The 12,462-nt window shown below is 41.6% G+C and overlaps 1 protein-coding gene across 1 annotated transcript; it reads right to left on the bottom strand.

Moving 5' to 3' along the window:
- Positions 1–259: 259 nt before the first annotated feature.
- On the bottom strand, positions 260–4,193 carry MRPL16 (mitochondrial ribosomal protein L16). The gene is made up of 4 exons (XM_032639018.1): positions 4,011–4,193; positions 3,588–3,653; positions 1,753–1,901; positions 260–937 (listed from the first exon to the last, which is right to left on the bottom strand). The coding sequence occupies exons 1-4, from the start codon at positions 4,063–4,065 to the stop codon at positions 452–454; spliced, it is 756 nt and encodes a 251-aa protein (XP_032494909.1). The 5' UTR covers positions 4,066–4,193; the 3' UTR covers positions 260–451.
- Positions 4,194–12,462: the final 8,269 nt, after the last annotated feature.

A 12,462-nucleotide genomic window follows, 5' to 3' on the forward strand; every position in this document is an offset into this window, starting at 1 on the left:
TGTTTTCTTTGCTTTTCCAAAAACATTAAAAGGTCTGTAACTAGTAAATGTCATAGAAACTAGCTCCTTAAGTGTGTATATAGAAAAGGCAGTACAGACATTAAGTCTGACTTGAATCAGAGGTGGGAGATGCAAACGTTTGCTTCAGCCTTGAAGACATTTATCTTATAGCCGGGGAGAATCAGAGCTCCTAACAGTCAGTCAGGCCTGGTTCTTAAGCACTTGAGGGAATTGGTGACCAGTGAGAAGTTACGTCATCGTGAGGTGATGCGCAAACTTTATTTAATATAAATATAATGCACTTAAAAAACCTGACAGGTGACGCACAAGCTTTTCAGAAGCATCTACTCATATGCTGCTCCGTGGTCATGACATCAGAGCTACCCAAAGACTTGAAGGACTGGCTGAGGGGAATAAACAGCCTGTGTCCGTTTCCTGCTTACAATCCTCACTACACACGCTCAGGCATGTAGAACTTGCCCCAGTATCGCCCCTTATGGGTCAGGTCGTAGGGGCTCCAGCACTTTCCGTAACCCAGCATGTTGGCGGTGACAATGCGCTCAAAGGTCCAGGGGTTTTGGTTGTTCCGTTCTCGTTCTTCTTGATCTTTCCACATCTTCTCTAGAGTCTCACGGCTCACGGCCTTCGCGGGGAAGGGCAACTTGTGGGCAACCTGGTTGAGGAAACCCCGTACCTCTTGGAATTCGCAACGCCCGCCCATCTCTACTATGAGGCGGCCAGCCTTCACAGGGGTCACGTAGTGGTCGATGGCGCCTTTGCCGCCCCCCATGCGCTGTCCCATACTCTTGCGGGTGATGGGCTTGGAAGGGGCTGGTACTCGCCATAAGGCGAACATGTTCTTGGCGTCCATAGAGCGGTTGATTGTCAGGCGCATCATTTCAAAATGCCCCCAATGGAGGTAACCGCCACCCAGTGCCTAAAAGGAAATGGAAGAATCAGAAACATGGGGATTTAGATAGCCTTCGTGGGATCTATCGTGTCTCTTCTTTTATGGTAACTGTGGCTTCAAATATAAGTTCTAGTAAGTACCATGGAGGAAAAGCCTAGGGTACACTAATAAACGGGAACAAGGGTGGACCCGCTTCAATGGATAGCCAGGGAAGACCTCTTGGAGGAGGTGACCTTTATAGCTGAGGCCAGAATGGAACGAACCAGCCAAGGGGAAACAGATGAGTGTTAGGAATGGCACATGCGAAGGCTCTGGCGCAGCAAGTGGCTTGGTGAGTCTGGGCAGAAGACAGTGTGGCCGGAGTAGAGAGAGGAATGGGGAACAGACTGCGTTCTGAGAGGCTGGCAGGGGCTGATCATGCAGGCTGTGGGAATCGGACGTTAAAACGTCACTCTGGCTGCCTGATGGGAACTAAATCCTTGTCCATAGCCATTTGTGTGGGTACTGACATCAAGTCTTCACGGAAGCTACTTGATGAGTAAGGAAACATCTGTCCCATGTACTAAAACATGGATAGTTTTATTTTGACCAGAGGCTTGAGAAAATCTCATGGTCTAACTATGGGGTAAATTAGGTACCCTCTTCCTTCTGCTTTTCCATTATTTTCACTCTACGTAAAACAAAAACATTATGACTTAATGCTTACTGGGTCCTGCTCATCAGTTTAAAGAGCAACTAGTGGCAGTTCTAGTAAAACCTGGGGAGGAAGAGACGAGAATGAACTCAAGGAGTCTATTTTAATCCCTGGCTTCCGTCCTATAGCCGCTTGACGCTGGACTCACCAAGATCGCAAAACTGCCTTCAGTGAACTCAGTGGCTTCAGTGGAAGGTCCCCTTATGTCACTCAGGTTTTTAGGCTCTCTTCTCACTTTTGGCACAAGTGGTACCCTTTCAACAAACCTAAGCTTGGGCTTTTCAGGAATGGAAACATCTAAAAGGAGCACAGACAACCAAGAGTAAGTCAAACCACACATCTCAAAGGATTCATTTTCTTCCTAGAAAGATTTATAACAATCAGGTCAGAGTCTTAAAGTTACCACTCAACAACAATTCCAAAAGTGTGTGAGGTTTATCTTGTGGATGCTTTTCACGGACACTGGAATCTTCTGATTACGACAGTGGCTGATGCAAATGTTTTTGAACCTTTTAAGAGAGCAGAGTTTTAACCTTCAAACCAAAATGCTTTTTTAAAATGCCTACTCTGTACCTAACACTGAAAAAGGGACTGTTAGAGAAGGTACAAAGATATGAGAGTGTCACAAAATAACACTAGGTAACATTTGTGTGTGTGTGTGTGTGTGAATGTTTACTAAGTGCTGGAATTGAGCTGAATGCTTTACATGCATTATCTCATTTAATCTTTAAAACAACTTGATAGCCTTGGTATCTTTTAGGGCTTCCTTTTTAATATCTTTAAACCTTTAAAAGTTTAACACACGAGTATCAAAGGGCCGCATAAAAAAATGTGAATTACCACAAAGTGAACACACAGACATACCCACATAACATCTACATCAAGAAACAGAACATTCGGCGGGTGGTATTTTTCATCCATTTTATAGAAGAGGAACTTCAGGCCTAGTGACATTTTATAATTTGGTTCGGGTCATCCAGTCAAAACAGAAAAGCTAGACACTATGTCACTTAAGAAAAAATACCACACTGCCTCTCTGAAAAGAGGCAGTGGAAAGGATACTATATTGTACATCAAAATACCTAAGTTCTCCTGCTCTGCCACATTCTGGTTGGGAAACTTACAACCTAGTACTCCTTTGGTCAGTGCTCTTTCCTTTATATATACAGGGGCTTTTCATGCTGAGGCCCGTACTACAATGTGGTTGCTGGGTGACGGGCCAGACATGCTACGTCTTTATCATGTCTGACGTTTTGACAATATGGAAAAAAAAAATTAACTTGTAAGTCATCTAAAGTATTTCTATAGTAAAACAAGCATGGCTCTGTGATGGAGTCCAATATAAAACAGGAGACTTTAAGGGCTACAGAAACTGCCCCCTGCCATTTCTATATGTAGCTACACAGAAACTTAGTAATGCTTTCTCTTGCCTCCACGGCCATATGTACTCCAGTGCATGTAGTAGTTTCACAATTATGTGTAGAAGATAAGGCCCTCAGAGGTCAAGGCCGCTTTCATTTTTTTTGAGATTTCCAATATATTAAAAAAAAAAAAAGGTAAGTTAGAGATACCAAATTGTGGCTTACCTTAATTGTTTATATTAACAAATTAATGCTTTTCACGTAATATTGTTACTGACTGCACATGTGTAACCTCATTTGGAGAAAACATCAAAAGTCTCAGTTGAGGCCAGTCAGGTTTAGCTGAGTGGGCAGCTGTGGGCCACGCACCAGTGGTAGGCCATATGGGAGATATCCCATGACAGGTTGGCTCCCTAAAAGCAGGAGCCTTTTTGAGTCTCTTGTTCTTCGACTTCTCTCTAGCGTTTAGAACACTGCCTGGCATACAGTATGTCTTCAATACATAATTACTGAATGGGTGAATGGGGATAGGGGGCACAAGAACACGCCTGCTCTTTACCTATCCTCTGCTGGCTTCCATCACAGCAAAGGCTTACAAACAGGAAAACGGATAAGCTCTCACCTTCAAAAGTGGGCACCGGGAGCAGCGTCTTTAGGCCAGCGCTGGCGGGCGGCGCTGCCCAAGAATCTACAAAGACAGATCAAGTTAAACGACGAAGGCCAGGGCTTGGTACACTCTGGGCCAAATATGCTCCTGACAGAGGTGTCCCGTGGGTTTGGGACGTGGGTTCCACTAAAAGGGCTCACAGGCACTGCCCCCCGCCCCCAAAGGACAAGCCGGGGACTCTGGGCACCGATCCCCAGGTTGCACGAACGCTGTTGACCCTTTTGCACGAATCTTACGGCGGGAGGGGCGGCAGCAAAGGGCAGCCCCTTCCCCGTGCTTCCGCAACCGTGCGCAGTCTTGCGACTGTGCGAGACACCCGATGCGGGGGAGGGGTATGGAGAGAGGCAAGGCCTGGAGGGATCAGGGGGGACTTCTGACCTAACAAAGGCGCCCGCAGGACGGGCGCGCGGGCGCGAGCCAGCAGCCGCCACATGGTCACGCGCGTGCGGTCGCGTCGGGCTCCCCCACGGCGACCGCAGCGAACACTTCGACGCGGGCACGGAACGCGGCACTCTCGAGACACGCCGGAACCGGCTCCGGCTCCCACCTGGTCGGGCCGGAAGTTGCGTTCGCGCCGGTCCCCCCTGCAGTGAGGGCGGGTGGAAGCGGAAGAAACTGGAGCCTCGGAACCTGGGTTCCGGCCTGGTGTGTGCGGGGCCCCCCCCGCGTTCTTTCTGGGGTCTCTCCGGAGATGAGGGCGGCGGGGCGGGGGCTTCTCTCCCCGAAGTACCATGCTGAGAAAGCCTGGGTTTATATGGCAAGTTGGTTCCTTACAATTCACTACGTTACGCCGCGTCTCTAGCCCCCTTCTCTCCCGCAAGACGTTAGAAAAAGGCGAAGGACCCATCACTGTCTTAACATTTACTGGGCTCTTGCACTGTGTCGGGCGGTGAGTACCTCATCCTTGCGTCTAGTCCTCCCAACGAATCCATGCGATAAGTAAGTCATTACCCCCACTTTGCAGATTCCAGCTCGAAGGTCAAAGGATTTAACTTTCCTAGGGTCACACAGCAGGAAAACAGTACAATCAGTATTTGAGCACAGTCGGTGTGACTCCACAGACCCCAGTGAACGGACAATATGAGTCGCTATCAAGTTAAAATGAAAAAAGGTATAATTATTCTGGGAGAATGTTGGGCAAATCATTTTTATGGGCATGATGCTTTTTAATATTTAGAAAGAGAGTGTCTTTTTCCAAGCTTCTAGGATACCGACGGGATTACCAATTGAGGCTGATGTCTATTGTATTTAAATCATGCTAAATCTGTGCGTGGTCTTTCTCCAAGGATTAATATCGTAAATGGCAACAAATAAAACCTGTAATCTCGCAAAGCTACTGGAAGAACTCTCCCTGTCCACAGTTTTATGTACTTCTTGATTATTTGCACACTGAATCTGTATCAAAAGAGTTAGTGAATTTTATTACAGCCAATCATTTCTGTCCCAAGAGCGGTTTTAAAAGGTTAAACTGCCCCCGCCCCCTCAGCCCGTGTCCGATTCTGGGCAGCTCTTCTGTGCTCCCCTCTCCCTTCCACCGAAAGTGGGAGATTCAAATGTACTCCGGTATTTAAAAATCTCAAACTGAATATTGTATAAGATTGTTTGGATGGAGAATAAAGCTGCAGTACAATCACTCTTTGATTGGTCTCTAAGGCTTCTGGTGCCCTAAAATTTCTGCCTCATTGCTTATTTTAAAAGAACTAAAAATTAACTCACAATTCTACATTTAAGGAGTACCGTAATGTCTATTTTTCTTTGTAAGAGTTGTGGTAAGTACAATGGAGGATACAAATATGAAAAATCGGTGATCCTTTATGAACTTATATTTATGTAGGGATGATATGATGAGAATACAAATAGCTAACGTTGAGATATGAGAAGTTTAAATAAAGGGTTGTGAAAAATCGAAGGATGGACCTGAGGTCTTCCCTGATCACAGAAAATCGTTTTTCCCTTCGATTTTTCACAGCTCTTTGTTTACTCTTCTCTTCTGACAGTTCTATGGCTGTTATTTGTAGGAGACTGAGGTTCAGGGATTAAACGATTTGCTACACAGCTCGTATGATGCAAAGTAGGATTAAGAACATTGATGAACTTACTTTTATTGGAATGCATTTGCTAACATCTCCCAAAAGTTGGTCTTTGGACTTTCCTGAGGCCTCTGTTAAAAATGTAAATATCTGGTCCCCACTTACTAAGAATCTCTAAAGGTGGGGTTCAGGAAGTCCTATTGTGAACTAGCCCCATGGGTGATTCTAATGCCCAGTCAAGTTTGGGAATCAGTGCTCTATGAGCACTTTGAAAATTTAAAAAGTAGAGTATAGGTACAAGGCATTGTTTCTGGACTATAGAGGCCAGCACTCACTGGGATGTATATTTTTCCCACCTGTATAAAAATTATCTAACACCTCAGTTTTTAACCTTCTTATTTAAACATCCAGAGATAACAGAAACTTGTAGCCCAGTCCCAGGTCCGGTTGTTGACTTAAATGGCACACACACACACACATACACATACACACCTTACTGCCATGAGAAAAATGAATGTGTCTACACATATTCCAGAGCTTTCCAGCTAAATTAGAGTCAGTCCCAACTTGGGGAGTTAATAGAGTTTTACAGGAGAGCTATTTCCAGCATTTCTCAGGGAGTAAGTCAACAGGCACGAAGAATGGATCTAGTCCTAATCGTTTGGCCAAGAAGAGGGAACAATGCCAACTACTGTTCATGCTTTTGTCTTGGCGTTTACGGACTAGATCCATGGTATTCTATGCATTTTTTCACCATAATAAATGATTCCCTATTGTGGCTTCGTCAAGTTATTTACAAGTCTGTTATTATAGACCATGCTGTAATAAACATCCTTATACATACCATTTTGGTACTGTTTTGGTATTTCTTTTGAGCAAATTCCAAAGAAAAATCACTGGATCAAAGGGATGTTCATTTAAAATCATTTTACCTCATCAAATTGCGTGAAACTGGCCTTCACCAACAATGTATCAGCGTGACTGTTTATATACACCCTTTCTGAGGAAGGATGTGAAAGTTCTTTTAGAGCTTTGCCAATAGGAAAGGTGAAAAACCACATCCAGTGTTATGTTTATAACAGGGTTTTAAAGCAGAATTGCTTCTGACTTAGTTTTGCCTGAGGGCCCAAGGTATGTGGTAATCCCTGTATTCCAAAGTGAGGAGCTGGGCCTCCTAGGCTAGACTTATAAAGGAGCTGGTTGGAAGTGGCTTTGCTCTTCTTAGCTACCCACTCTCCTTCAGCCTGTAGAAAGCACTGGAAAAATCAAGAAAGGAAGTGGAAACTGGCAATGACAATAAAGATTTCTTTGGACAGAGCTGACATACTGTGAGTTTCACTTCCCCTCTCCGATGGTTAGGGATGAGGTGATCCATCAAGCCTAGTGAGAGACACTTCAAGGTCACGCCGAGAGCTTGGTATGAGGCCTCTGCAGTTTGAAGGGGGTTGGTGTTGACACAGGCTTGGGAAAGTCTATGTTTGGAGGCTGATCAAAGCAGCCTGTGACATCAGAGTAGAGAGAAGTAGCCACATTACTATTGATGGCAGGTCAAAGGTGTGAATATACTGTTGACCAGATGCGGACCCCAGTGCAGTGTGTGGGTTTACGGTTTTCTTATATCCTGTCCAGCGGGACCCCATGGAGAGACAAGGAGAAAGAAGGTGGAAGAGGTGTAATGATGGATGTCCAGGGCCTGTGAGAAGAATTCTATGCAAACAGCCAACCGTGTAGCAGAGATGAATTTGCCTGCATCAAGGGAACTGAGATGTCCTCAGCAGTTAGGGTTAGGGTGTGTGTGTGTGTGTGTGTGTGTGTGTGTGTGTGTGTGTGTGTCCTCTGAAGACTCCATAAAGCACCATAAGAGGAAGAGTATACTTTAAACTATACCCGGACCCGAGTCAGTACTGTTGGGTGCTGTAACAAAGTACCCCAGACTGGGTGGCTTAAACAATAGAATTTTATTGCCTCAGTTCTGGAGTCTTGAAGTGTGAAATCAAGGTGTCAGCAGGGTTGGTTTCTTCTGAGGGATGTGGGGAAGGATCTCTGCTTGGCTGGTAGATGGCCGTCTTCTCCCTGTGTCTCTTCATATCATTTTCCCTCTGTGTTTGTCTGTCATGTGTCCAAATTCCCCCTTTTTATAAGAACGCTAGTCTTATTGGATTAGGGCCCACCTTAATTATCTCACTGTAACTTGATTTCCTCAGTAAAGATCCTTTCTCCAAATAAGGCCACATTTTGAGGCGCTGGGGGTTAGGACTCCAACTTATGTTTTTTTCAGGGGAGAGGAGGATACAAGTCAACTCATAACAGGTGCCATGATGGTAAGCCATCCCAAAGGGGTCAGAGGTGAGGGGTCAGGGGCATAAAAGATCTTAAGTGCTTGGTAAATGTGCAGAAGTGAGGAAATAGAGACCTCTTCCCTTGCCTCCATTTTTGTTTTCACCACTTTCTATCTGGAGTTGGGCTGAGCTGGGAGTGGGGAGCAGCTTTACCTCCAAATGCAATTCAGAGTTTTGATTTTTACACAGTTTTGGACATTTTAGTTACTGAAATCAGTATGTTTTCTGTGGCTAGAAGTGACAACACAACTATTTTTTTTTAATATCAGAGAGTAATGAGAAAATGCAAAAAAACCCCAGCCTTACAGAGTTGGTTTGGATAAATAGTAGAATGGTAAACTAAAGTTGATTTCTGATAGCCTTCTCTGAGTTCTACTTAGTGATCTAACTTACATCTGGTTATACTTAGTTTGCTTTTTTGTTTTTATTTTTTATCTTTTTGGCCAAACAACATGTGGGATCTTAACTCCCAGACCAGGGATCGAACCCGCAGTCCCTGCATTGGAAGCACGGAGTCTTAACCACTGGACCACCAGGGAAGTTCCTTAGTTTGCAATAACTAACAGTAAAAATTTTAAAGAATAACTAGCAATGCTGAACTTTTTCTCATCTCTTTGGTTTCATATGTTTTTGTCTGTTTGTTTTACTGTATGTGTGATTTGCTTGCTTGTGTACTTTTCAATCATACTGTTCATTTTTTTTTCGATTCAGAACTGCTTGTTATGTATAAGTACATTAACTCCTCTTCAGTTGTATATGTTTTGATTTGTGTTTTCGTTTTTCAGTATGTCCTTTAATTTTTTTTTTTGAGGCATGACCATTATGTTTTTTTTTTTTTTTTTTTTTTTGGCCGTGCCGCGCAGCTTGCGGGATCTTAGTTCCCTGACCAGGGATTGAACTTGGGCCCTTGGCAGTGAAAGCGAGGAGTCTGACCACTGGACCGCCAGGGGATTCCCCATTATGTTTTTTTTAAGCAGTAAAATCTGACAGTAATTTTCTTAAGAGTTTTTGACTCTGATCATATGCTTATAAGGGCCAGAGGTAGGGATCTGACATAATTCCTTTCCAAGTTGAAAATCCTCATTTAATATGTGAGTTTATAATGTACTAAATTCCCACATAATTTTTTTGATTCTGTTTGACATTTTATTCCCTTCTCATGTTCTCTCTGTTCTGAAACCAGTGACACACTGTTTCAATCATTGTTACTTTATTACACATTTTTATATATGTCTTGTCAAGGTCTCCATTTTTGCACTTTACTTTGCAAAAAACATTTTGGCACGTTTTGCATGTGTGGTCTTCAAGATAAAATTTAAAACTTTTTGTTAAGTTCCATTTTCTCTCCCTTTCCATTTTTATTTCCTTGGCCAGAATTCTTGTTCTTCATATTTTTGTGTGTGTGTGTTCATTTCAATCTCAGAATCATTTGCACTTCTGAGCAAGACTCAAGGCTTTTGCTATTTCAAAGAACTACAGGCTCTCAGCTGGGAGGGGCTAGAGGAGTCAAGTATTTAGTTCTACCTCCTCATCAGCATGTTATCCTCAATCATGAACTTGCTACAAGTCATTCAGATAGCTGGTTAAAGGCAAGTACAGTTGCATATTGTTTTTATTTTATTTTTTATTAAAAATTTATTTATTTAGTTATGTATTTAATGGTATTTCAGGAAATTGATTTATTAGCGTAGGTTTCAGAGCTTAAAGCCAGCATTGCTGAGACAACTCTAAAGAGTGTACCTGCAAACAAAGTCAAGGACTTGGTTCCAGAAGCAGGCAAGTGTATGAAAGCTGATTGGCAAACCCAGACCCAAAGGAACAAGAATCATTTACTTGTGAAATTTAATTGTAGTCAGTTGTTTTGGAACATTTTTGGTTTTTAAAAAAATTTTTATTGGAGTATAGGTGATTTGCAATGTTGTGTTAGTTTCAGGTGTACGGTAAAGTTAACCAGTTATACATATACATGTATCCACTCTTTTTTAGATTCTTTTCCCATATAGGCCATTACAGAGTATTGAGTAGAGTTCCCTGTGCTGTACAGCAAGTCCATATTAGTTATCTATTTTATATATAGTAGTGTGTATATGTCAATCCCAGTCTTCCCATTTATCCCTCCCCACCCTTACTCCCTGGTAACCGTAAGTTTGTTTTCTACATCTGTGACTCGGTTTCTGTTCTGTAGATAAGTTCATTTGTACCTTTTAAAACTTGTTTTAATTGAAATGTAGTTGACATACAATATTAGCTTCAGGTGTACTACATAATGACTTGACATTTGCATACATTATGAAATGTTCCCCACGAGATAAGTCTTGTAACCATCTGGACCCATAAAATGTTATTACGATATTATTGACCACATTCCTTATGCTATATATTCCCTTAACTTATTTATTATATAACTGAGGTTTGTACCTCTTAACCCCCTTCACCTATTTCACTGCTCCCCTTCTGGCAATCACCTGTTTGTTCTCTGTATCTGTGAATCTGTTTTCTCTTTTGTTTTGTTTGTTTGTTTGATTTTAGATTCCACATATAAGTGAGATCATGCGATACTTGTCTTTCTTTGTCTGACTCATTTCACTGAGCACAATACCCTCTAGATCCATCTAGATTGTCACAAATGGTAAGATTTCTATTGATAGACACTTAGGTTGCTTCCATACCTTGGCTATTGTAAATAGTGCTACAATAAACATTGCAGTGTTTATATCTTTTTGAATTATATTTTCTTATATCTTCATCAGGTCAATACTCAGAAGTGAAATTGCTGGATCGTATGGCAGTTCTATTTAAATTTTTAAAGGAGGCTCCATACGGTTTTTCATAGTGGCTGCATCAATTTACAATCCTACCAACAGTACACGAGGGTTCTAATTTCTCCACATCCTTGCCAACACTTGTTATTTGTTGTCTTTTTGATGATAGCCATTCTGACAGGTGTGAGGTGGTATCTCATCGTGGTTTTGATTTGCTGATTAACAATATTGAGCATCTTTTCATGTACCTGTTGGTTTCTGTATGTTTTCTTTGAAAAAAAAAAGTCTATTCAGGTCCTCTGCCCACTTTAAAATCAGGTGTTTTTTTTTTTTTTTTCCCATGATGAGTTGTATGAGTTCTTTGTGTATTTTGGATATTAATCTCTTATCAGATACATCATTTGCAAATATCTTCTTACACTTGGTAGGCTGCCTTTTCACTTGATTGATAGTTTCCTTTGCTGTACAAAAGCTTTCTAGTTTGATGTAGTCCCATTTAAAAAATTTTTGCTTTTGTTTCTCTTGCCTAAGGAGACATATCCAGAAAAATACTGCTAAGGTTGATGTCAAAGAGCTTACTGCCTCTGTTTCCTTCTAGGAGTTTTATGGTTTCAGGTCTTACATTTACAACTTTAATCCATTTTGAGTTTTTGTATATGGTGTGAGGAAGTAGTCTCGTTTAATTCTTTTGCACATAGCTGTTCAGTTTTCCCAAAACCATTTATTAAAGGGACTGTCTTTTCCTCATCATATATTATTGTCTCCTTCATTGTAGCTTAATTGACCATATAAGTGTGGTTTATTTCTGGATCCACTATTCTGTTCCTTTGATCTATTTTTTGTGCCAGTACCATACTGTTTAGATTACTGTAGCTTTGAAGTGTAGTTTGAAATCAGGGAGTGTGATACCTCCAACTTTATTCTTCTTTCTCAAATTGCTTTGGCTCTTCAGGGTCTTTTGTGTTTCCATACAAATTTTAGAATTTGTTCTAGTTCTGTGATCAGTGTCTTGTACTTTTCCGAGTACAAGTATTTTCCCTCTTTGGTTAGATTTATTCTTATTTTATCCTTTTTGATGCAATTATAAGTGGAATTGTTTTCTTAATTGTTCTGATAGTTTGTTGTTAGTAGATAGAAACATGACATTTCTTTATATTAATTTGTATCCTGCAACTTTATTGAATTCATTTATTAGCTCTAGTTATTTGGTAATGTCTCGAATTTTCTATGTGTAGTATCATGTCATCTGCAAACAGTGATAGTTTTATTTATTCCTTTCCAATTTGGATTCCTTTTATTTCTTTTTTCTTTGTCTGACTGCTGTGACTAGAACTTCCAATACTATGTTGAATAAAAGTGGCAAGAATAAGCATCCTTGTCTTGTTCCTGATCTTGGAGGAAATGCTTTCAGCTTTTCATGCTTGAGTAAGATGTTGGCCGTAGGCTTGCCTTTATCGTGTAGAGGTATGTTCCCTCTATATCCACTTTGTTAATTCCGTACTATTTTTAAAGAGGGGAAAAGTATTTGGTAGCAATCTTCCTTCCTCTTTCTCCTGCATCTTCACAAAAGGGGTTATGCATAACTGACCACTCCCTAAAGGAGGCTTAGCCTTTACCATCCATGACCACTAGAGGTCACAAAAGCACTTATTTTAGTCACTGAAACAACGGAATGCAGTCTGGGGCATTACAGATTACG

The sequence above is a fragment of the Phocoena sinus genome, chromosome 8, assembly GCF_008692025.1.
Source record: "Phocoena sinus isolate mPhoSin1 chromosome 8, mPhoSin1.pri, whole genome shotgun sequence".
Taxonomy (NCBI): Eukaryota; Metazoa; Chordata; class Mammalia; order Artiodactyla; family Phocoenidae; genus Phocoena; species Phocoena sinus.

Bases quoted from the DNA above. Each gene is read 5' to 3' on its own strand.
- MRPL16 (XM_032639018.1), bottom strand. From the start codon at position 4,065: ATGTGGCGGCTGCTGGCTCGCGCCCGCGCGCCCGTCCTGCGGGCGCCT. The intron at 3,654-4,010 runs GTCAGAAGTCCC...CTGTCTTTGTAG, and splicing joins CCTGCGGGCGCCTTTGTTAG to ATTCTTGGGCAGCGCCGCCC. The intron at 1,902-3,587 runs GTGAGAGCTTAT...TGCTCCTTTTAG, and splicing joins CCCGGTGCCCACTTTTGAAG to ATGTTTCCATTCCTGAAAAG.